General features: G+C 53.4%; 1 protein-coding gene across 2 annotated transcripts in view; it reads left to right on the top strand.

The window, feature by feature from the left end:
* ERI3 (ERI1 exoribonuclease family member 3) overlaps positions 1–25,753 on the top strand; it is a 97,145-nt gene extending 71,392 nt beyond the window's left edge. For both annotated transcript variants that reach the window (XM_090146567.1, XM_090146568.1), the window contains exon 8: positions 24,216–25,753. In XM_090146567.1, the coding sequence (XP_090002693.1) occupies positions 24,216–24,298 (83 nt within the window). In that variant the 3' untranslated portion in view covers positions 24,299–25,753. The remainder of the gene's footprint in view (positions 1–24,215) is intronic.

Here is a 25,753-nt window from a genome sequence, read left to right as displayed (position 1 = left end):
GTGTCCGCAGCACAATTCGAAAGGGGGAATGTATCCTAGCTCTTAGTCCCCCTGGGGAGTTGCTCCAGGGGTGCTGCAGATGAGAGGGGATGAGTGCTGGGCTGAGAGCTCTTCCTGCTCTGGGGTGCTCTGGGGACTGCAGTTGTCTTTGGGGACAGGGATGGTGCCAGGCTGTGGGATATGTGGGTGGCAGGGAGCTGGCCCAGGTTCGCTGCACTGTGCCTCAGAGGGCTGCATCACAATTGCCTGCCTTGTGTCTGCCTTCCCTCTGCCTCCCAGCCCTTCATTCAGTGTGACTTGAGAGAAGTAAAGTTTGCAAGAAGGTAAGATTTACTTGGAAAAGTCACCTGCTACCTGGGCCTTGAGGAGGCTGTTTAATATTGTTTCAAGACTCTAACCATTAAACTCTCCAATCAATCCAAGTTAAGGAGATGAATTATTTAAAGCTCACCAGCTTTTAATTAGCAAGCTCCTTTTGAACTATGGATCTGGTTGCATTATTGACGGAGGTAGCATTAAAATTTGCTTCCTTGCCTGGGAGCAGATTTGCCTTGCTGGTGTGCCACACTGGGGGTGTTGGGGATTAAGCTGGGGCTGCAGGAGCTGTATTCTGCCTTGTTTTGGGGCTTGAATCTTTCCTAGAGACTCTCTGGGGGATGCAGGGTTGTTTTGTGCCTCATCTTTTGTTTTATTTATGGTGAGAGTGCTCTGTTGTTGTCATCTCCTACTCTGACAAAGCATCCCTAGTTCTGGAGTATCATCTGTCTGCTCTTGGTTTCTGCCCACGTTTATGTCAGTGCTGTCTTGCTCAGGTGTGTCTCTGCCTGATTGAGTTGAAAGGTGCTGCTCACATCCCTCTCCACTCCAGTCTTTTAGGAAGGCATTGCTGCCTTGTCCTGGAGCAGGAATGTGTCCTGCAGAATTTCCTGCCCTGGGCTGCCCCTCCCTTCCTGGAACAGCCCAATCCATGCCCACTTTCCAGGACTGCTATCTCAAAAAAAGAGCTAGGAACAGCTCAGCACATCTGCTTGCCTGTTACTTTACATAGCAGCAAGCCTGGACCTAGCTGTGGCTTTGGAAATGCTCCTGTGTTGTCTGGAGTCTCATTACTCCTTTGTAGGGTCCTGGGGTGCGGCAGGGTTGAGGAAACTGGGGGGCAGAGTGAGGTCCCCAGGGCTGCCCTAGGTGGGTGTAAACACCTGCTCTGATGGTTGCTGGTGCGGAAAAGTCTGCAAACCCTGCAACCAGGGAAGGCTGAGAACTGAACAAAGACATGCATAATTTCCCCTCTGGTTCCAATATGGGAACCTCAGGCTGGATCCTATATGGAAGCCTCACCTTGTGCAGCTGCCGTGGATGGGTAGGGAGCTCGTGGTGGTGCCTAGTGGAAATCCAGGGCCACATCCCTTGGGAAATATGGCTGGGGCTTCCCTGATGGCCGGAGGGAGCTCTGTGCAGTTTAGGGCAGCAGGTCCCTGCAGTGACAGTGGTGCAGCCTTGTTCTCCCACCGAGGTCTCTCTATGGAGTTGCAGAGACTGATATAAATCAGAATGATTAAAATCACAGGTTTTAATTGAGATTTAAATCAGCCAGCAGGGCACCTGCTTTCAGTAATTGATTTTCTTCTATATTCACACTGTTTTTAACTGTTTCCCTAAAGAAAGGTCATGTTTTACTGACCAGCACCTATCAGACCGTGTTCAGCTCTCCCAGAGGTTAAACCTGGTTATTCTTCCTTACATTTAATACAGTATATTTTCTACGCTTATTTTAATCAATAACGTAACATAATAAGCCTTTACTCTTAGTTTTTAAATTGTCATTACATTAGAAAAATGGTGCATTACTGTTTGTTATTCAAGAAGTGAGGATTAAAAGATTGCTCATGATTTCAGCCATAGTGCTTTTGGATGAAAATCAGAATGCTCTGTTTGAGTAACCATAAGGTGGTTTAAATAATGTTTGTTGGTGACATTCTTCTTTTTCTACAAGCCTTTGTTGTCTCTTGGCTCTGAGCGAGCCAGTTATTGAACTGAAAATACACCCAGAAAAGGGAGAAGTTTCCAAATGTGCAGAAGAAGCCGCTGCCATGCAAGCTGATTTCTCGTTTGCCCGCTCTGCTTTCACCTGTGGTGGATTGGCTGTCTGCAAAGCATGGTGAAAGTTCAGAATTCAGCCTGCAGATTCTTTCTGTTTCAGATCTCGGGCCCCGTTTAGGCTCAGGACGTGCCAGCATGGTCCTGGGGCCGCAGCACTGCTCTGTGCCATGGGGCCATGCCTGGCTGGGGGAGCAGCCCCACGGCCCGGGGGTCAGCAGCCCTACAGTGCACAGCCCTGCAGGCACCCGCACTTTCCCAACCCCGACTTTCTCTTTTCATTTACTGATTGGAAATCTCGGAAGGTTAGGGCGTGATATTGTTCCTGATCCAGAGCATTAATTAGGCCTCGGATAGAAGAAGAGGAATTGCGTGTTTTTAACAGTGAGGTTAATGGGATGCTCGCAGAGTAGACAGTTTTAATGAGCTTCAACTCGACGTGCAGTGAGTTTACTCTTTGTGTTAAAAGGGTCACACTGCAGTAGTTTGATGTGGATTGTCTCCTGGCCCCCAGTGTCATAGGTGAGCGTCTGTCAGAGTCCAGTCAGAGCGCATTTACTTAGTGACACGATTCTAATTAACTGCCGCCGGCTGCCAGCGCCCGCGGTGCCCCTGCCCTGCCTGCGTCCTGCTAAGTGCGGGGCGGGCACACGCATGGTGCCTGTAGCTGTCAGCACCCACTCTCCCCCCGCAGCTTTATTTCAGTCTGCTTTCCTTTCCTCTTTCCTTTCTTCTCGGGATGCTCCAAGTCCCTGTGTTTCTCTCTGGCACGTGAACCAAGGGGACGAGGACAGCGTTTTGTGACATTTCCCTCTGCTTTTTGGCCACCTCTCACTCCAACCTCGGTCCCCCACTGGCTCTTGGGACAGAGCAGGCAGATCCCGTCCTTCAGCTCTCAGCAGAGGCCATGCTCTGCCAGTGCAGTACTGTGGGCATGGCATCGTCCTCATGCCAGGGGAGCCAATGGCAAAAGCCGAGCAGAGAGCTGGGAGCTGCCCTGGGGCCGCTGCCACGGACAGAACGGGGCTCCCTCTGCCAGGCAGCTGGAGGCAAAAGGGAAAAGACTCGGAGTTAAATAATTAAAAGAGACTTAAGGAAAAGTAAACAGAAATGTCATCAAATGAGGGGTGTCATTCTGAATTAGTGCTGGTAAAGGTCAGGCAGCTCCAAACAGGTGCCGCGGTGAGGCACTGCGCCCGGCCGGCAGAGCGTGCTGCAGGGAGTGCAGCGGGACAGGGATGGGGACAGTGGGGTCCCACGTCCCATGGGAGGGACAGGAGTCCATGGTGGCCGGTCAGGGTCTGTCAGTGTCCAGTCAGAACACATTAACGTGCTGACATGATTCTAATTAACTACTGTGAGAGGTGTCACAGCTGGAAAAGCAGTGAGCGGAGACGAGCTTTTAAAAAAAGAAAAAAGCAATGTGACAGTCCTGGTTTTTTTTCCCCTTTCTTTTTCTTTCTTTTTCTTTCCTTTTTTTTTTTTTTTTTTTTTTTTTTTTTTTTTTTTTTTTTTACTCTTGTGTGCTCTCTCCCCTCCATGTGGGAGTGGATCTAAAGATAATTAGGATGTCTGGCTGCCTGGGAACCTGAGCCAGGGCTCTTTTGCTTTCAGTCATTTAAGTTTTCGACATCTCTCTGAAGGGACTTGGTGGCGCAGTGGATTACTGCGCGCCAGAGTGACAGAACACTCTTCTAATCGTAAACCCTTTTTAGAAAAGATTCTGCTCTCCCTTTTTCCCCAGGAGCAGCAGGGGGTATGTTCTGATCACTGCAGCTCTGTTCCCATACATGCTACAATGGGAAACTCAAGGTCTTTCAGCTGTTTCCTGCAGTTAACAAAGGAGGCACAGAAGAAAGAAAGGAAGGATGATTGAGTGTTTGTGTTGACTGCAGTCACCCCTCCATCCTACCCAGCCCAAAGTCGATGGCGCACGGGGGCACGGCACACTGCTGGCCCTGCTGTGCTGGGGATGTTGCTGCAGCTGTCCCGGCGTTCTGGTGGAGGTGAGATAGTTACAGGGCTGTGGCTGCTCAGGACAAGCCCTGTTGCAGTGCTGTGTGATGTGATGCCATGCTCTGCAGTGCCGTGCTCTGCCGTCCCATGCCAAACCATTGCTGGCACACTGGGAGTGCAGGAGGGACTGGTGAGGGCATGTTTTAGGGATGCTCTGTGTTACAAACCAGCCAGTTCCAACAGCAGGAGCTTGCAGGCCTGAATTAACCTGCACTACAGAGAGCCCTGTGCGCTGGCTCGGCCCCTGTGCACTGTGTGTGTTGGCTGTCTGTCTGTCCTGCAGAACATTCCTCCTGTAGTCACTTGTTCTGAAACAAGCAGCATTTGGTGCATCGTGCTGCAGCCTCACGCACTGGAAGACACGTGGTAGGTGAGAGGCCTGGGAAGACCATTAACTTTCCAGAGAGCCTTTTCTGTAGAAAGTAGAAACGTAAAACACGGAGTGACATTTTGATTTCCCCATGGATTCTTTGGTGCCTTAGTGTCTCCCTGCGACATGTCCCAGACGAGGCTTGTCCTCTCCTACCTGTGAGAGGGGAAGAGTTTCCTGTTAATGAACATAAACGTCTCAATTAATAGCATGGAAATGTCTTTGAACTTCAAGCCACATGTCCCTGACCCGCAGTTGGGGACCGGGTGGTACAGCTTGCCCTGGGATGGTCCTTTCTTGGTGGCTCTCTCTGGTCTGCAGCACCCTCCTTGCTATTCCCTTGGGCTGCCAGGATGGAGGGTGACTCAGGAACACCTCCTGATCCTGAGGGCAGTGAACACAGCTCCGTGTCCATTCCTCCTGGCCCTAACAAGAGCCACCACTGAGGTGCAGAGGGATGCCTGCAACCACCCCATTTCTCCTAATGAGACACGGCTGCGAGGTGCAAAGGGAAGGGGTAGCAGCCAGCCGGAGAGCTGCACCACAATTTAACAAGTTTCCATTCCCCTGAGTTCCCTGACAAGACCCCCCTCTAAGTCTGTGCAGGAATTCATAAGAAGGGGATAATTAGGATGTTTCAAAGCTGCGACCCTCAGAGGAGTCCTTGGATTAATCTGTTTTTTCCCTTAAAGACATCTGTAACTACAATCTTTGTTTCTCTCCTGTTCTGCCCCCCCCCCTTCCCCTTCTTTTCCCCCCTTGTCTGTCTCTGTATCTCCTGTCAAACCGTTGCAGACGTAAATGACAAAGAAATCAGAAAGAGAGATCAATGCAGTCCAAATTAGCACTCGGAGATAGACTGTGCTGGAGATGTCAGAGCCTGACCCCGGTTGATCTGCCAGCCTCTGCCGCTGATATTATGCAAATTGCATCCATCTGGCAGAGCCCAGCCAAGGACTAATGGGGCAGGGAGGGCTGCGGCCGGGCGCCTTCGGGAAGGGGAGAGCCAGGGGTCCGCAGGGAGGGGGTCTGTGGTGGACGGGGGAGATAAGGTGGTGCGTGGGCTCTGAGTGAGCTCCTGGGCGGATTAACAACCAAACTCCCGATAAGAGATAACCAAACTTCATTTCGCTTTTTTATTCTTTTCCTTATTGCTGCCCCCTGCACGAGCTAGTACCAAAAAGAAGGGGAAAAAAAGGAGAAGAAAAAGAAAAAAAGAGCTGGTTCTCAGTGCTCTTGTTTCCTGCACGTCATTACCACTGATGGCAGTTTGAGGGGAGAGACAAAATCGGGGAAAGAAAGCAAAAAAAAAAAAAAAAAAAAAGACGGCTGCTTAAAAGACTGCTGTAATAGGAGCACGGATAATAGAAATCTCAAATTACGGTGATCGCCTTGTTAAGAAGTTTGAAAATACGGCCAGATTGTCTTTAATGAGAGAAATATGGCTGTTAGTTAGTGAAGGAGGAGGGAATGGACCTTGTTTCAAGATCTGTCGCTCGCCCATCAAAGCGGCGCAGGCTGTTTCATTTCAAAATCTTGTTCCTCTGCCTGATATTAAAAATAGTTGTTAAAGGCTTTGACTAGCGAGATGGTTCTCTTTGGCTTCCTGCTTCTCTCCACCTCCCCCAGAAGTCTTCACCAAGAGAGAACTTGTGCTCTGAAAAACGAGGCAGGAAAGAAAGAAAGGAAAGTTTCGTGCCTTCGGTGGGTGCATCACATCGCCATGGGGTTGGGCAGCCCCCGGGCAGCAGCCAAAGCCCTGCATTGCCACTTTCCCCTCTCTGGAAGGGAGCTGGGCTGGGTGAGGAGGGCTCTGACAGCAGCCAGCCCTGGCAGCTGCCCCCGTGTCTTGTTAAGAGCTAACGGGTACCTCTGTGCTGCAACGCTCTGACCCGTGACCGTTCCTCGCTCTGGTGCTGACAGTCCCCTCTTTAAGGCAGCCCGGCGGCTCCTACATTATCCCCTGAAATCAAAGGATCGCATTAATTGCTTTAAGGATCGCTGCCCCGTATCCTGAGTGGCCTCTTTAAGATAACGAACTTGGAGCGTGTTAATAGCTGGCATAACTCAACGGGGCCCAGGGATGAGGTGTGGATGGGGAGGATGCTGCAGGGTGGGGAGGACAACACCGAGCTATCTAAATCCATCTAGAGTTGTGTTCTTATCCGTCCCTGCCTGTGCACATCCTGCTTCCAGGATGCCAACACCCAAATCTCAAGGCAAAGGCAATGTTGTACCAGCCCAGCTGCTGCCCAGCCCCACTGACTGTGCTCCTTTAGAGCTTTTGGGTGGGCTCAGAGGGATCTGCTCTGCCTGAAAACGACATGTCATTTCAGGTTGGATATTAGGAAAAAGGTTCTTCTCACAAAGAGCAGTGATGCAGTGGCACAGGCTGCTCAGGGGGGTGGGGGGGGTCACCTTCCCTGGAGGTGTCCAAGACCCGTGGAGATGTGGCATTGAGGGACGTGGTTAGTGGGCATGGTGGGGTGAGTTGGACTGAATGATCTTAGCAGTCTTTTCCAGCATCAGTGATTCTGTGGTTCTGTGATTTCTGCATCACTCAAACCCACAGAGAGGCTTAAGGTGGGTGCTGCAGGCTTGGGGGTGCTGGCTGGGTGGAGAGGCAGGGGATAAGGTCACAGTCACCATTGGGGTGGGTGCTTTGGTCCACGCTGTGGCACCGAGCTGCCATGTCCTGTATTCCAGTGACATCAGGGCATGTGTGACCCTTCAGGTCAGGCAGCTAGCAGAACCATCTTGCGTCATTCCCACATGGCTTTGAGCTGACCTTCAAGCATGGAAGAAACAGTTGCCAGTAACTTGATGCAAAGCTCGCCAGTGATGGAGAGCACATGGCAACCCTCGGTAAGTTTTCCCCACGTAGACAGTTTTCCTGCAATGTACAGCCCCATCCAGCTCTGCATATTGCCCCATGCTTCCCTGCCTGCCCAGGCACAGTGCTGGCACAGGAACACGCCTGTCCCCTGACTGGGGGGAGCAGGACTGCCACCCCAGGGCCCATCCTGGCTGCATGCAGGGAGCAAAGCAGGAGCACCTCCAGCACCAAATGCCTGGCACTGAGGTGTGCGGGGCTGTGCCTGCAGGCTGTGCATTTCCACACGAGAACAAGTGGTATGGCTTTATTTCCATACCCTGGGGACCCAGAGTTTGGCAGCTGGGCCATCTCCAGCACCCGCCAAGCCCCCTGCTCATGTTCTTTCCCTCCAGAAGTACACATATAACAACCAAGAGCAGCAGAGTGAGAGAGAAAAAGAGAGACAACGGATTTGCCTCCATGCTCCTGTACAGAGCAGTCTCCTAATGAGAAGAATATGGCTGCTAGTTAGCAGAGGGGTGTGTCCTGTAGGCTAAAATGAGATAGTTAAACTGCACTGATTGAAGGTTGAGGTTAGAGGGCAGCACAATTATGTTCAGGAGATTCAAGGGCTCTGTTTGATGCGGCAGTTCTAAGCTCCCAGCCAGTGTCAGTAGTTTAGCTTAGGGTTTCTTTTTTTTTTTTCCCTTTTTTTTTTTTTTTTTTTTTTTTTTGTGGGCTAAAGACAGGAAGGATAAAACTATGGGAATGAGTTGTTACTATTATTATAAAGTGGTGTGAATTTTTTTTTTTCCAACCACCAGTTCACCCCCCGTTTGCTTAACTGTTTCCTGATCATTATTTTTTAAGCTGTTTCAAGGGAAGAAGAGAGCATCCCCTTCCCCCCAGAGAGCAGCTCTGAATTTTCTCCCGCACAGGGAAGGTGATTTATTTTTTTTTGGTGCCCAGACTTCATCTCAGTTCTCTGACTGTGGATCAGGAAAGCAATTAGCAGTTCAAATTATGCCAAGGCCAAATTCTTTGTCTCAAAATCACGGGTTAAGAGTTGCAAAAGAACCTTAATTGCCTGGTGCTGGACAAGGTATTTTTTTCTGAGAGCATTTCCACTGCTTAGGGCTGTTTATGGGGGGACTCTCATGTGTTTCAAAAGCCCAGCAGCAGCACAGCCTTTTCCCAGTGCCTGCAGAAGCTTCCAGGCAATGCATTGGTGGCCTTCAGCATTCTGCCCTCTCTTCCCACCAGCCTGCTTGCTGGCTTGCAGATGAACATACAGCCCAGCTGCTGCCTCCCAGCTGTCCCAAGACAGTCCATGTCACCATCCCCTTTCTCTGCTGCTCTTGCCTTTATGAGTGACTCTGGGTATCGCCTGCCTGCAGCCTCCATCTCAGCCCCCAGCCTCACCTCCTGCCTGCAGCTTCCATCCAATCATTAAGGTTGGAAGAGACCTCTGGGATCATCCAACCCAGCCCACCTCACCCCACCATGACTTCTGACCATGTCCCTCAGTGCCACATCCCCACATCTCCTGGACACCTCCATGTACAGTGACCCCACCACCCCCCTGGGCAGCCTGTGCCACTGCATTACAGATCTTTAGAAGAATAATTTTTTCCTAGTATCCAACCTGAATATCCATCTCCTGACTGCACTGTCCAGCTCAGGCCAAGCATGGATTCCTTATTCCTCCCCACGCCTGATTCCTGGTACACGGCAGTATCCTGAGCCCACACTCGGTGTTGCCTTTCAATCCAAGTGACAGCCTGCTTTATTTACCCTAATGATTCTCATTTTTAAATGTTAATTCCTCCCTGAAGAAAATGTCTTTTTCAAGATGAGTTGCCCATCACCAGAGAGAGCATGGAGGGCACGTGGGTGTCTGCACTGCTCCTGAAGACCCCCATCCCTTGCATTCTCCTGGAGCAGGATTGGGCCACCCCCATCATCCTTGGAACAGGGTTTGTATCCCTTTGGGGCTGGGATCTGGGTATGGTCCCAAGGGAACACAGCCCCAAGGGGACACAGCCTCAAAGGGATACAGCCCCAAGGGGTACGTGGGCTTGGAGGCTGTCGCTACTGAACAATTTCCAACCTCGGTGGGCTGGGGGGGAGGAACCAGAGATAAATGTTAGCTCATTTCTTAAGTAATTAGTTACCTCCTCATCCCCATGTTGTAATTGTGAACAAGCTGTAATGTTTAATTAGTGTGTAAATGAAACCCCAATTTCATAATGGCTGCGGTGACAGCGCTAAGTGAGACGGGCACAGAAGGGGCCGCATTGTTTCAGCGGGAGATGAAGCTGTCGCCCAGCAAGCCGAGCGTCTCTGGGAGAAAATGGAAATGATAAACGAAGTGAGGCTAATTAGCAAAATCATACAGGCCCCACTGATGGTTCTCATCAAGGGGAGGTAATGAAGCGGGCGGGCCAAGCTGAGGGGGGATTAATTGGAGCCTATTCCACAGGCGTGGGCAGAGCAGGCACTGCAGGGATGCAAACTTCACTGGTTTGCTTCCCTCGTCCTTCTCAGCTGGGCACGGGGAGCAGGGATCTGTCCTGGGGGGACAGTCCTGCCTGGGGGTGTCCTTGTCCCACTGCTGGTGTGTGAGTGGGCATTGCAGGGTTTGGGTATTGAATGAGGCATCCCAGGGTGATGTTGGTCGGGAGGGGATCTATGCACACTGTCCACTGGATGAGGACACGGTGCCAGTGAGGCAACGTGGGTGGGCACAGCCAGAGCTCACTGTGGCTGGGGGAAACCTGGGCTACAAGCTGAACTTTATCCTTCCAGCCGTGTAAGAAATGCCCTTTCCACAGCCGCTGGCACACGCTCCTGCGTGTGTCACATTACCTACTGACATTTACTGGAGCACACCGAGTCCCGCTCCCATTGCAGTGCTGGCACCCAGCTGGGACCTCCCTGTTCTGCTGCCACCACGGTGCCCAGAGACCCCACGTCCCTCCCCTCCGAGCCCCCCACTGCCTTCCTGCTGAGTAATGAGAGATTTCCCTGGGCCTCCGAGGGCTCTAAAGAGGGGCTGAGCAATATTATTTATTCAGTTGTTTACAGAAACGTTTGATCGGGAATAGTTCTTCACTGCCAGCCTGTTGTGTATTATTCATTGCAATAATCTCTGCAGATTGTGATAAACTGTAACTGCGGCGGGGCAGCGTGGAGCTGGGCTGTGCTGCCACTGCTGCTTGCACCGGCCTCTAAAATATCGGCAGCTGCAATCATAAATCTCAATTTACAAGTGGGGCTATTGCACGGGGAGTTATAGTTATACTAATGATTACTTCTCTGTCTTATTTTTCACGTTGCAACAGAGCAATAAATTTTTAAGAAGAGTCTGGGCAAAGCGTTAGGGAAGCCTGCGTGGTCGGCAGGGAGCAGTGTTCTGTTCTGTGGGAGCCAACACTGGCCCCACTTCTCGAGGAGGTGACAGAACAGGGGGATGGCTCCATTGGGTCCCACTTCCCGGTGGGGTCAGAGAGGAAGGAAAGCTCTGGCTGGGGGTACTCATCCCATCGCTGATCAGTGTCTCACCTGGTGTTGTCCCTCCTGGAGGAGCCCAGTTGGCACCCCGCAAAGAGCCGCTCTGTTCCCCAGCGGGCAGCAGTGGGACATGGGGTTCAGCAAGCATTTCCCGAGTGTTTATCACAGCTCCGAGGTCTGTGATGTGAGGCCTCTGATGGATGCCTCCATTCACAGACTTGACATTATGATGTACAGGGAGCCTAGAGACATATAGATTTTCAAAGTGGCCACTTTGAGAATAATTATAAATACCCAGCCTCTTTACATAGTGAATTGCTGCCAGGAAAAGAAGGGCCCCAGGAGGGCTAGAATTCTGGCAGCCAGGATTTCTGGAGAAATCCGCCTTGGCAGGGGTTCCCCACCCATTTTGGGGAGCCAGTAGGGGATGAGCTCTGAGGGATGATGCCTCTCCCATCCCATGCCCCCACTGGCAGCTCCCCCATTGCCCCCGACACTGGCAGCATCTCGCTGGTGGACATCTCCCAGTCACTTTCTGCAGCCCCCTGTCTCCTGCTCATTAGTGCCAGCACATTGCAACTTGATCCTAACCGCTTCTGAGCGGCTGCTCCCATTCCAGATCACAGCACAGAGAGTGGCACCGGGGAGCTGGGTGCTGCTGGTGGCTGTGTCCCATCCATGGCCCCAGGGACATGGAGGAGGGGAGACCTTCCCCTAGCTCTTCCCTTTCAGCCTGCCTTTGAAGCATCGCAACCCTGCAGGGCTGGGGCTCAGGGGTTAGTGTTTAGGTGGACAGCAGGCAGCCATCCTGAAGGTCACCATCTGGACGTCTCTTGGTCTCTTTTTGCCTTGAGGTGGTCTCAGCTGTGAGAAGAAGGGAGCATGTCTCCCAGCATGTATGCACCTTGATGTGGCTTAGGGACACCCAACAGTTCTTCACGCTCATTTCCCAGGCGTGAGACTGTCACCCCTATGGTCACCTTGCAGATATCAGGAAGCCACTTGGGGAGCTGGTGATGTTTCCATCCCATTTCCAATCCAGTGCTTATATGAAAGGTGAGGAGTGTGAGGTTGGGGTGGTCTCAGAGCATCACTAATTCCCTTCCCATGCCAAAGCCAAGGTGGGCACATCTGGGCAGGGCGTCCATTTGGGTAGAGGTGTTTGTCCCCAGACATCACATCCAAACAGACATCAGTCTTCGGTGGTTGGGGCACAATGGAATTTTTCAGGGAAAAATGAAGGGGATGTTTGAGGATTTGTGCTCTGTTTGTGAGCAGGGTCTGGAGGAGAGAAGGTCAAAGAAGAAAATTGGAGCTGAATTGAAATCAATGGCAGGTAGAGATTAGACCAGTGCCCCAATTAACTGCAGCGCAATGAGGCGAGGCTGGGGGGGACTGTAGACCCCCAGGTTAGGACCCCACACTGGAGCAGCTACTGCTCCACAGGGACGTGGTGGCTGCGGTGCACAGGAGGCCTGCACTGAGGGCACTGCTGCCGTGTCAGCAACGGCTGGGGCACATCTGTGCATTTGGGCTTGGATGAGCCCCACTCCCCACCTGTATCTCAGCTCTTTGTGCTCATTTTCTTGTCCTGATCCCATCCCCCATTCCTCTGGTGTCCCCTAGCTCCACCAGCCCCACTAGCTCCCCATCACAGTTTCCTCTGGCTTCACCTCTCCCAGCTCCTGGTCCCAGAGTTTTCCAACACAGCTGTTTCCTCCCTCCTGTTTCCTGGGGAAGTCATTGAGCACACATCCCTGCTCCCCATGCAGGTGCTGGGTCTGAGTGCCAGTGGGGCTGCTGCTGGGAGCATGGGGCTCTGCCCAACATTGGTGACATTCCAATGGAAAATCCATCCCCAAGACTACCAAAATCGCCTTCCTGACAGATTTCAAGGCTTTGTTCCAAAGCATCTGAGCGCACACATACCAAATACCCTCTGAGCAACACGTAGCTGAAATCTGAGGGAAATAGCAACATATTTTTCATTTGTGTTCATTGCAATGTATTAACAGTTTGGGCTGGATGTTTCCTGGGGAAAACAAATCAGCGTGAGTCAAGCATCCAGCATGGAGAATCTCTGCAACCACTGTGCTTTGGAAACACTGGGGTAGGTCGGAGTGAGGGATGCCCCCCATCAGCCCACCGTGCACACACGTGCACACAGGCCAGGACCTGGTTCCTCCAGCCCCATGCCCACAGGGATTGAGCTTTGCTCTCCCCACAGCCTCGTGCACGTTGTCCGTCGCACACGGAGCGTTAATTAACATTGCGGGAAGATCTTAGGAAAGGTGCAATTTGAATGATCTGGCGCTGCAGTCATTCAGATGCTGAGTTAATTCAATCCTTGCACACAGTGCTCCTACAGATTGTTGGCTTTAAACAAACAGCGGTGACAGATTTGTTGCTGAGGAAATGTGGTCATTAAGTCGGGAGCGCATGTTTGACCTGAAAGCGATTGAGTGATGGATGCAAGTCATTTTAAAGCTGCAGCAGCCAAAAGGATGCTCCTTTTGGACAGCAATCTTGCATCTGAGGAGTGTAAATAATTTAAACAAACAAGTAAAGTAAGGTGAAAGCCGTTTGCTGCTCTATCCTATTACAGAGCTCAGTGTGGAGCAGGGCATCGCTCCCAGAGCTGCAATGGGGAGGTGCAGGGTACCTGCACCAAATGGGGCCAGATCAATTCCCATGCTGGGAGCAGGGAGGGAGCCCAGAGCGGTCACGTCGCATGGGTCTGCGCCGTGCACGGCTGGAATCAGCCTTGTAATGAGGCTGGTAGTTACTGTGCGTTGGAAGCAGCCACTGCTTAAGCCTCAATATCTCGGCCATTTAATTTAATGGGGTTTTTTAAATACCAAAAGCAATTAAGTTCACATTGTGAGCTAATCGCCTACAAAATTTCATTTCAAAGATGCTCAGACTGTTTGTGAGAGAATTGCCAGAAAGAGACCAAACACACTGCCATGCCTGTCCATTTGTCCTTCTCTCCCTTCCCTGTCCCCTTACCAGACCTGGGCAGACTTTCCCAAAGGAAACCATCCCGTTTTCAGGCTTCCACGGGCAAGGAGGTAATGTGGAGAGGGCAGCACATTGGCATAAATCACTGCTGCCTCAGGGCCATGCTGTGCTGCTGTATCAGGATGAGAGCGGTGCTCTGAGCCAGGCACCAAACCTGACACAAATCCCTGTGCTTCAGAACACTCAGTGAATGTCAGCCACCTCTGACCTGCAGACATCCAGAGGGCTTTCCATGCTCTGCTGCACGGAGCTGGGAGCAGAGGGTGTGCCCAAACCCTGCCCTGCAGTGATGGCTGTGTACCAGAGCCATTGGCAGCCTGTGCTTGTTGCCCGTCTGAGCCCACGGCACCCAGCTGCTCCCACAGGCTCTGTCAGGTTGCAGAAGAACTGTAGGTCTTTGCCAGAGATACATGTTCTCCTGCACAGCCTTGTTACTGAATACAGTGTAATCCCCCTGGACCAGCCGCTTGTGGGTTTCGTTTCCTGTGCTGTTGCGTTAACACGCTCTCCTTAAAGCACCTTTGTGGCTGAGCCACCCATGTGCTGCGTGTCCCTACAGCTGGGTGAGATGAGTATGGCCCTGTGTCCCCTTTAGGGGGCCAGACCCCTCTGTTTCCCCCATGGAGTGGTGATTTATGGAATCCTGCATGCTCCTGGTGTGTCCGCTCGCGGCGCTGCTCCGGGATCCATGGTGCGGGGTCAGCACGTTGCAGGTTTGCTAACCTTGCCCACTTATTAAAAATGGTAAAAGCCTCCCCCAGGACTCGTGAAGTATAGATCCAGAGAGCTCCATATGCTGTTGCCCTTAATGAGATGTCTGCCTGAAGAGCAATAGCAAAACACAGCATCCAGCTCGGGGTCCCTATAGCTAGATGGTCTGGCTGTAAACAGAGCCGTCCGTCTTAATGGGCTATCGTGTAAAAACTTCTCCCAGTCAATAAATCAAAGGGGCTCCATTTATATCGCGTGCTGCCTTTACTATTAGGCTGCTCTGGGTGGTACTTTCTGACGCAGAGCTCCCCGGGTCTGCGAGAAGACACTGGAGCATCTCACGGGCATTTCATTTTGGTGGGGCAGAGCTCAGTGTCAGGGACACACTGTGAGGGGACACCGTAGGTTGGGACCTCCATGTCCTCTATAATGTGCTCTACCCAAGGGCAGGAGCTGGCATGCAGGGGCTGTCACAGAGCTGCCCCCCAGTAGGGATGCACAGGGAGCTCCTCCCGGAGCAGCAGCCCGGCACAGGTATTTATTTTTCATTCCCTCTGATGCCACCGGAGGGAAGTTCCGCTCCAGCCACCATCCCAGGCAGAGATATTAGTCCTCATTACTAATTAAAGGAAGCAGGAGTAATTGACGGATGGTGGATGGCGGGGGAGCAGGGTGATGAACGGCCCCTGTCCCCGCACCAGGGACGCATGCTGAGCGCTACCTGTTAGCTACAAATAAACAAACCTGATAAATAATAAATAGTTGGAGGAGAGTGCCCGAGCATTATTTAAATTAATAGGGATTAGAGGGAGAGAGGCCTGAAAGAGCATTCCTCCAGATGAGCTATCCCCGGTCGGGAAGGGGCTCGTTTGTTGCAGAGTGGAGCAAACAAGGCGATGGGGAGGATTCATCATGCCTGCAGGGTCCTGACGGCGTGGCCATGTGTCCCCTGCCTGTGCCACGCGGGTGCCACCACAGCCCCATTGGGCACCATTGGCTGTGTTTCGGTCCCAGCCATGATATCCGTGCGGTGGGGGCACGAAGCCCCATGCAGAGCAAGGCTGGGGGAGATGGAGAGGGGCGGCGGGGGTTTGCTGTCGCTATCACATCTCCTCCATCTTATCGCCGCAGTAATTTGATGATAAAAAATAATCCGAGGCTGGAAAGGAAACATGTGTAGTGGAGTAAAGATTGAATGGAGGTGGATTGTGCCCTGGGGCGGTGACTGAGAGATAGAAGGAAATGTCCTTACGTTTGACATCGTGCCGAGACGCAGCCCTGTGCTGCTGCCCGCTGGGCTTGGGGATGGCTCTGGGCTCCACTGGGGGCACCCAGGCCACTGCAGACACTGCGTGCTGCCCTTTTCCCCACCACCTGAGTGATGGATGCCCTGATAGGTACTGCCCCATCCCACCCACACCACCGCACAGGTTGCTCCCAGCTCGCTTTTTTTCCCCCCTTCCCTCTGGTTATGCTTCACAACTCATTGTATCAGCTGTCAGTAGCCAAATGTCTTTTTTAAGGAGTGGGTTATAGCCACTAATGTACTGAATGCTATTGCACTGGCTGCAGTTAGTGTTCCACGGCTAAATTATTGTAATTAATGTTCCACGAGAACTGTTTGTAACAGACGGGAGCCCCCGGTCCGGGCTCTCAGTGCGTTACCTCCATCCCCAGGGAAAGGCTCGCATGGAAAAGGGGTACCCAGAGCTGTCCTCTGCCCCCGTGTCCTGGGGTTTTGCATGGGGTCAGAATGAGACTGGGTGATGGGACGCTCCGATAGGAGAGAGCTCCCCAAACCTGCAAAGGGCACCATCTGCCCGTGGTCAACACCCAGTATGGCCTAAATCAGCCCTTGAAGCAGCCCCCCTGCTCCCCACTGCTGCTGGAGACACGGGGGAAATGTTTTATAGGCACGCACCGAGCGCACGCACACCCCTTGTTTCGCTAAATGCGTTTGCTCAATACCTGCAACAAACAGATTAGCCGGGGCTTTATCAGGGACAAGAGAAGGGAGAGAAATGTGATAATGGTTTTCAGCAAATCCTCGGGCTGTCACAGATTAGAGCAGCCGTGGCAGGGAGCATTATCAGCCCTTTCCTCCTCTCCCCATCTCCTCCCCCTTTGTCTCCTCTCTCCATCGGATTTCTCCAGCCAATCTATTGTAGCGGGAGCTGGGGAGATACACGGAGAAGTCGCTTTCAATCTGATCCGCGATTGGTTTTCCCAGCAGCTGATCTGTGTCACGGCATCGATCTGTGTGCCCCCACTGCCCGTCCCCTTGTTGGGTTGGGGAGGGGGACAAGGGATGGGGGAAGGCTGAGCCAGGAGCCGCACGGCCACATGCCGTGGAGCAGGGCTATGGTGTGGTGCCAATGGCTGTGACCTCCTTGTGAAGCCAAGGGATGGGAGTGGGAGCCAAGGCACATGAGTCACCGGGCACAATGGTGGCTTGGGTACATCTGCAGGTCCTCAAGCACGCCGTGTCCATTGTCCCCAGACACATGGCCTTGGTGGCACCTGCCCAGCGCAGAGCTGCGTTGGCTCATCCATGCTTCGCCCAAGGGATGGCAGGTTGGTGGGCTGGGAGGGCAGGAGGGGATATAACAAGTAATGGCCCCAAGTGTGGAAACACTGTTAATAAAGTGTATTTCACTTTTAATTTTGACATATAATGTAATGATCTTTTTTAAGGCCCTATCATATTATCTGCATGACTAGATTATTGAGTCTTCATCATCTCCAGATAAATTTATGACCGGGATGATGCTTGGAATTTATTATCAGTCAATAGAGCTCAATACTGTAACAAGGCGTGTAATAAGATATACATATTTAATGATCCGGAGTAAAACAGCCCCGCTAATGGGCAGGGTGAGCGGGAGGCTGGAGCTTTCCTCTCCATCTCCTGCCCCGCTCCGTGGGACCCATGCAGGAACACAGGTCTGGTGTCCAGCCCCATGGCAGACCAGGCTGCTCCGGGAGCTGCCAGCTCTGCTTTTCCAGCCCGTTGGGGTGTTATTAAATTAGTTTCCTAGGACTTTTAATAAGCACTTTTGATGCCTTTGAAGCGCACGGCTTTGTGGGAAGATTACAGTCCCGCATCCATCTCGCTGGGAGAGAAACAATGGCAGCGGGGCTGGCGTTTGATCTCTCCTCCAGAAGGCGAGAGAGGGTTTGCAAGAGACAAAGAGGTGAGCTGGTGATTTGGAGCTAATGTTTAAAAATAGGTAGGTCTCCCTCCAAGATAAAGAGACCTGCCCTTCTCTGTGTAATCGCACGGCTCTGCTTGCCGGACCCGCAGAAGCACGGCTCGCTTTATTTGAAGGATTGGAGTGCGGCGCGGCGGTTTGATTCTGGCCCTTTTAAAGCAATAACTAGGCCATCTGACCGAGCTTTAAAGAGCAGCACAACTTTCCATTAGGACTCGCCGCACAGTCTCGGCAGCGCTGGGATTGCATCCTCTCCTTTTATTTCCTTTCTCTGACATCTCGTGTCACTCACAGGCAGGAACGCGCCTTCATAAACCCGCTTATTTCTCCCTTGAAATTTTGCCCTAATTAGGGTCCCAATCCCAGCAGGGACATTGGCACCGCAGTGTGGGGTAGGGGGTGGCAGGGGGGATGTGCCATCCGTGTCCCCATAGAGGCACAGTGCCCACGGACACCTGGCTGCCTTCAATGCATGGAGAGGAGGCACCAGGGGAGCCCGATTCCCTTTATCTGCGGATAACTACTGCTGGCTTTAACAGCCTGGAATAAACTGGCCATAAATATCGTGATCATAAGTGCTTAGATATGGCAACTTTACACTGAACAGAGGTTTTAACCTTCCCCATGGAGAATATCCAGCTCTATATCATTGACTGTTTCCATTCGGCTGCACGGCCAAAGATGAGCTCTGGGTGAACTGTCCCCACACGCTCCTGTCCCTGCGCAGAGGGGACAGCGTGGGGACATCTCATGTGGATGGCCATAGCCGTGTCCTGGCTGCCACCTGTGCCTGGTATTTCCTCTGGCTCTGGTGCAGCTGGGACTGGGGGCTCCTGGAGAGCAGCAGCATCTCACCAGGCTGCTCTCAGCATCGGCCTGCTCTTCCCATTCCCACCCGGAGCCGTGAACTTACTCAGGAAGTTGGCACCCATCCCCAAGGCACACCACATTCCCATCCCGTCCCAGAGCAAAGGGCCAGGCTGCATACTGCTGCACCTGCCCTGTGCCCCGGCCGTGACTTTATTTTGCACCGCAACTTTCAGGCGAGCTGTAAAACACTCAGATGAGTTAAATAATACACGACAGTGTACGGTATAAATTACAGGAAGGCAGTGGTGGAGCGACATTGTATGCTGAATAAATTAAAGGCTGCGTGACTTACAGGCGAGATTGATCTCCTGCCGAGCATTTTGTTTGGTGACGTGCTTGTCATAAGGGAGAGCTAATTACCTGCCTGCGGCGCTCAGCTCCGGGCCTGGGGACGTGGCACAGGATGGGCACCCCGCGTGCCGTGCTGGCTGCACCACATCCCTGCACTGCTGCCTCCGGCTCCCCCGACAGCGTCCTGTTGGGACGTGGTTGGTGGGCACGGGTGGGCGGTTGGACTGGATGACATGATTGGTCTTCCCAACCTTAATGAGTCCATGATTGCCCGGGGCACGGCGCTGGGAGATGCAGGGCTATGGGGCCGGTTTGGGGCCCCATCCCGGCAGCGCTGCCCCTCATCCCGGCTGGACGGCGGCTCCGCGGGCTGTCTGTCACCCGGCGGGATTATGAGTAGTGAGCGTAATGCATCGGCGTATGAATAGGGTTGTCTGGCTGATGGTGATGTATCGTTTTTCATTACTGCCTCTCAAGCCCTCCCTGCTCCACGTGTGGAAATTCTATTTATTCCCTAATTTGTAAAAATTCCCTCCTTATCTGATACCAATCAGGGAGGGGTAATTGGCTCTCCAGGGCTAGCGGCTGGGGTCCTGATGAAGAGATATGTGTGTCTGCTCCGGCTGTCCAGGCACCCTGCCCTGCTGCACCAGCGACACGGGCCACAATTAATAATGATTTGCAAATGGCAGACAAGCAATAACGCAGAAAGATGTCCAGCCAGCCTCCTGCCCGCCCCTTAATTTCCTTCTGTAATATAAATGGCACGGGAACAAAAATCCAGCGCTATAAATTCTGGAATTAGTTATTCACCGTAATAAATGGGCGCCTTTTTGGAGCGTGGACCTCCCCCCCCCCCATCTTCCTCCTCTTCCTCCTCCCCCTCGCCAGCACCTACTTCATTTGAGTCCTAATATGCAAATGCCGTAATTTAACGGGATGGTGAAGTTGATTTTCATGTTAACTTAATTACTTTGATTTATGGCGGGCTGAGATGCAGACACCGCCGCATCATTACGGATCTCCCACCTCTCCCCTCGGCGGTCCCGCTGACCCGCTCCCTTGTCCCCGTTCTTCCCACCCCATCCCTTTCCCCTCTCCTTCCCTCCTCTCTTGCCACAAGTTGGGTGTTTTATTAGCTGCCTTTAAGTGGACATAAGTCCTCGCGACAATCGTGTGATGGGGAGGACAAATTCCCCGTCCTGCCTTGTTTAATCGTGCCTGGATAATGGATGTATAATTGACTCATTTGAATGCTTTTGCCTACAGGAGTGCAGAGCATTAAATGTTTGATTGCCTTAATTTCCAAACAGATCATTATCCCCTTCTTACCCGCTCTTAATAAACACTTTATGAGGATTTTTTTTGTAAAGGAAAAAAAATCTCCACTCCTCGTACTTCTCTGAAGTGATAAACTCTAATTAAGTCTAATATTTAAAAATATGGTAATGGCGACTTGTTTGAATAAGTGGCCTGCATTTCCATAATTTCATTATTACGTAAAACACGCTAATTATTTGAAGTGTGCTTATTACTAAAAGAGAAATCTCCTCCTAATAAAGATGAAATTGGCTTTTTCCCTGTATCGCTCAGCCCTCCCAGGGCTGCTCACATGTTTTGTCTGGGGACGTTCATGGGGACACAGGGCAAGTGGAGGTCCTTGGCCACGTCAGAACTGGGATGTCCCCATCCCCTGCTCATCCCCTGTGTTGCAATGGGGCACGGGAGGTGAGGGACCCGGCAGCCGCAGGGTGCCTGTGGTGTGGGTGGGATTTGGGACGGGGAAGGGCACCCCATTCCCTAGCACAGGGATTGCAACAGGTAGGGGACGGATGGAGCGAGGACCAATTGTCTCCAAATCCTGAGTGGCTCTCCGGCGGGACAGCCAGGGAAGGCAGTGGGATGAAGTCAATATAAAGCTCATTTCCTTTTCTTCGTGAAGAAATGAGGTGTGTGGCAGTAACGTAATTGCAGATAATGAGGTAAGTTATTCTTAATATTCTGCACGTCGCTGTCAGCTCCTCGTAACACCTGCTGGCAGCTGGGGCACGCCGACCCCTCACCGTGCAGGGTGATGGGACCCCAACATGTCCTTGTCACCACTGCGGCCGTCTGTCCCCACACGTCCTGCCCTTACCCAGAGCTGGGCTGTGACGCTTGCCAAGGTCACCCTGAGGTGGGACCCGTGTCCTGCTGATCCCAGAGCTGGGCAGTGTCTGGTCCCTCTAGGGCCACGGGGACCGTGTGGCTGCCAGGTCACGGGGCCACCGGCTGTCACCAGGGGTCGGCAGCGGGGAGGCGGTGGCCACGCGTCCCTGTTCCCACTTTGCAGGGAGCTGTTGTACAAAGGGAGCGGCGATATTATTCATTAACAGTAATCTGCCATTAGAACATTGACAAATGGCCCCTGGTCGCCTGAGCATCAGTTCTCGTACAGACCATAAAGCATGGGGACAGCTTAAATATGGACCTGCTCAGCTTGGGCCGGGGGGTGATCCGTCTTCCAGCCACGGCACGGTTGCGCGGGGCTCGCTCCTGATGGGGACATGGAGATGGGCCACAGTGCTCCCTGTACCCAGCGGTGCCAAGCAGTGGCAATCCCAGCCAGGACATGGGGATGGGGACAGTGCAGAGCTATTGGGATGAGCTTGGCCCCGGCCATCCCATGCCCACAGTGGGTGACAGCAAGACGTGACACGGCACAGTGTGGGACGGCACGGCGCAGCCGCGCTCCGTTTGCTGGGTAACCCCAGGCTGACCCCTTCCTACACGGCGCGCAACACCCCTAAATCAATTGCATCTTATTATTACAATATCAATATACAATATTCCTACAATAACACCATTGATTTTCTACTCAGAGGCTGCACCTAAGTCTGTTTTAAAGAGGAGGGAGTTAATAGTGCCCTCATTAAAAATCTATAGATTACCCCCCGCCCCCCAAAAAGAAAAAGCAGTTTATATTCATTAGGGCTATTGAATATAAAGTAATATGTTTGTGTAGGACATTGGAGTAATGTGATAATCCGTCCGCATATCAGGGAGAAATCCACTTAGCAACCCTGTCAGCTTGACAAGAAAAATGTGCCCATAAAGTCGGGAATACATGGAGGGAGCCGGGGCGCAGGAGGCTGCGCAGAGCAGGGACAGTGGTGCGGGGCTGCCTTCCCCAGTGCTGAGCATGGGGACATGTGGGCACCCCAGTGCCATGGAAGTGGCAGTGGGCATGGGGATGTGGGTAGGTGCCCCAGGGCCGTGGACGGGGCAGTGGGAATGGAGAGCAGGCTCTGGGGCCCGTGTGTTGTCACACTGGGACACGGAGTGAGCGGTGCTGTGCGGGCACTGCAGGGGCTCTGGGTCCTGTGGTGGCTGTGTGCCTCCCCAGGGGGCAGCTGGACAACGGGGCTGCCCCTGTCCCCAGCCCCACACCTACCCCCTTGTCCCTCCCCAGCCCCGCCCCCTGTGGTCACCTTTGCGATGGATTAAGCACTGAAAGAGCAGCAAAGCAATCCCGTCCGCGCTCTTTTAGGTTGTCAATTGCCATTTTTGTAATAGAAATTCCTTCCACAAGGTAACGACGGCCAGATTTAGAGGATTTCATATTGCTAATAATTCCCCAAACAGCCATCTGACTGTGTTGTTTTAAAAGCCGCTTAGGTTTTTGCTTTGGAGTTTATGAAAATCTCCCACTCTAATATCCCGAGAGCCAGCCTATAATTGTGTTATTAAATCAATCGGAGCGGATTACATTGTAAAATCAATAGATGGCTGTAATTGCATATTAGAAAGTTGTTCTGCTGTTGTTGATTTTTTTTGTACATGGATAATTATAATAAGCATGTTTACCTTCGCACTGATTTGGATTGAGGCTCCCGAAATGACTGATGGTGTTGGTGGCCGTGCCTTTGGGGCTGCCACCCCGCAGGGAGCGCAGGGGGGGAGGGAGCCACCATGTCCCTGTGCTGTCCCACCAGGTAAAGGATGGAGGGACTGGGAACACGGGGACACAGAAAGGGGGATGCTGTGAGCAAACCTTGTCCCTGAGCTATGGGATGGTGAGATCCTCCAAGCAGTGCCCTGCATCTCCAAGATGCCCGGTGGCCGTGACAGGGACACGTGCAGCTAATGAGGATGCCGCATCTTCCACCCATGGGTTGGGATGCCAGTGTCAGGAGCATCCTTAGCAGCTCCAGGGCCGTGGAACAGAGGTGCCCCCAGCCCGTGGCCATGCCAGGTGACAGCGGTCCTGCCACCAGCACAGCAGGGTGGCACAGTAACACCAGTCCGGCTGACGGCACCTGGCAGCGGCACGGCACGGCCACACAGGGCCTCAATGCGGCACGAGGCACTGTCAGCAGGCAGCCTGCTGTCTCCTAGACAGTGAAATATGGCCACAATTAGCCCGGATACAGTTCAATTATGATAAACAGCGTTTGCACCCTTTAAGCCGTGATTAAAAGGCCTCCTCCCGTTGATAGAGAGACCTAATTTCACATTATTATCGCTGTAGCTTGATTATAAAGCACTCCCTGGATTTACAGTTGGGAGATGGATGTGGAGGCTTCTTTATCATTTACACATCAGTAATGATGCAGCCTTCCCTCCGCCACAACATCCATCCGGCGGCGGCGGGGAGAGGGGGGCTCAGCCCGCGCCCCCTCCCCGGGCACCGCTCCCTGCGCCGGCCGGGCCCCGCTGCCACACGCAAGTGGGCAAAGTCACCCTTACGGTAACAGCTTGATAAATGGGCGCGCGGTAATGAAATGGAGACATCAAGGCGTGGGGCGAGGAAGAAAGAGTGGTAATCGGAACGAGTGGAGCTGTCCCGAAACGGAGGGGAGCGGGAAGAAGGATCGCCTCTGTGCCGTGTGCTGTCAAGGGAGAAATTACACATTTACTCTTGCTTTTTCTTAAGGAGACGGCCCTCATAGATCAAAACATGGATTTACAAGCCAATTTTCAACATGAAATATAGACACCAGGAATCAATTTAAGCCCGGCTTCTATTTTAGCAAACGGTGCCTGCGTTTAGTCCCAGGTAAATAACGGCAGCGCCTGCCCCCTCCCCACGCTCCGGCCGTCCGCCGGCACCGCGGCTGCGTGGCACCGGGGCAGCCTGAGGCCACGATGGGGACGGCTCCGAGCGGGGCAGCCCCTTTCCTGGTGCGGTCACGGGGCAGTGCGGGCGCTGGGCTCGCAGGGCGATGGCTGGGAGCTGGAGCCCAGCCGGGGACACAGCCCAGGCGATGTCGCTGCACCAGACCCTCTCTAACCCGGTGCCTCTGTGCTCTCTCCGCAGATGACTGTAAGAACATCGCCAACATCATGAAGACACTGGCCCATAGAGGCTTCATCTTCAAGCAGACCTCCAAACCCTTTTGATCCCCAGGGCAGGCCAGGCAGGGCTGCATGCGCCCGGCGCCGGCGAGGCGGGGAGGACGGGCTCTAGCATTCAAACGGCAACCGAGGCCAGAGGAACCGACACAAATCTCAATTCAGCTGTTACTCCAGTAGAGGTTGTATATATGGGAAGGCAAATCTGTGTAGACCTGATGTGACTCCCTCTCTGGGCTGCTCCGGACATTATGCCATGCTAGCGGACAGCCGCGTAGGGCGCTTGCACCACATTTTAGACTCGTAGTTTGTTCTTTTCTTTGGCTCCCGATTTCCGTCCCTCCCTCCGCGCCCCACCCTCTCCCCGTCCTCCCTCTCCCACCCCGTAGCCACCACGTCCCCGGCATGGGCCGTCCCCGCCTTCCCTTCTTTCTTTTCGCTGGTTTTATGTTTTCAGGCCTTGACGGCTGCTGCAGCGCGTGCCCGCGCCGCGCTCATAGAGACTCAGCAGTGTCGAGACGGCCCCCGCCCTCCCCGCCAGCCCCAGCCTCTCCCCGAGCGCCTTTTTCCCCTCTTTTTGAATCGACACTAACCCCTCTCTGACTCCTGTATGTGACAAACGCAATCCGTCTCTTTATGTTCAAGGTGAAGTGCCTGTATTCTCCGCTGCAGAGCCCCTGGCAGCCCCGGTGCGGGCTGCGGGGCCCCGGAGGGCTCCCTTCAGTGGGGCAGGGGCCCGGCGGGCGGGTAGGCGGGCAGCAGGAGGGAGGTGACAGCGTGCAGAGCCCCCGTCCCGTCCCGTCCCCGTCCCGTCTGCTCGTGCCTCTCGGGGATGGGTGGGATGCCCAGCCCTGCCCCAGCACCACCGACCCGTCCCAGCTCCGCCGGGGCCAGGTGTGCCGCAGCACCGCGTCCATTGCCGGCGGTGGACGTGCCAGCGCGCGCTGGCCCCGACCCACAGGTACCTGGAGCAGGGGATCTGTAAATCGGCCCAGGTCCCCCGGCCCGCTCCCCTCCCGCTCCCCTGGTTCCCATGCTGAGGCTCAGCCCCCGCGTGCCCGCGGTCCCCCCACTCCCCGTGCCCCTCGCGGGTCCCCGCGGATGCTCAGCAGCAGCTGGCTTGTTGCCTGAGAGAGTTGCCGAGCGCATCCCCTCTGGCTGGGTGGGTTCGCAGTCGGGGGCAGCCACGGGGCAGGCTGAGGGCGCGCAACCCCAGTGTCACCCAGTGTCACCCAGCCCCGGGGCCCTGCTGAATGGAGCCCTCATCCGGGTGCTGACCTGCAGGGAGGCTGCAGCCCCGGGCCCGTGCGTGCATGGCCTGGAGCGAAGCCGGTGACGGCAGCCAGAAGGGCAATACAGGCACTGAACTTGGCGGTACATGACTGCATGGTGTGTGGTGTTCCAGTTAAACCAACCGATAATGCAAACCCAGCATTTTCATTGTCTAGTTATTCCAATCCTTGCTGTAAATGTGCCACATGAATAAAGTTTGGGGGTAAAGGA

The sequence above is a fragment of the Phasianus colchicus genome, chromosome 9, assembly GCF_987193195.1.
Source record: "Phasianus colchicus chromosome 9, bPhaCol1.hap1.1, whole genome shotgun sequence".
NCBI lineage: Eukaryota > Metazoa > Chordata > Aves > Galliformes > Phasianidae > Phasianus > Phasianus colchicus.
The sequence above is the reverse complement of the archived record's forward strand: the minus strand, read 5'-3'. Positions and strand labels throughout refer to the sequence as shown.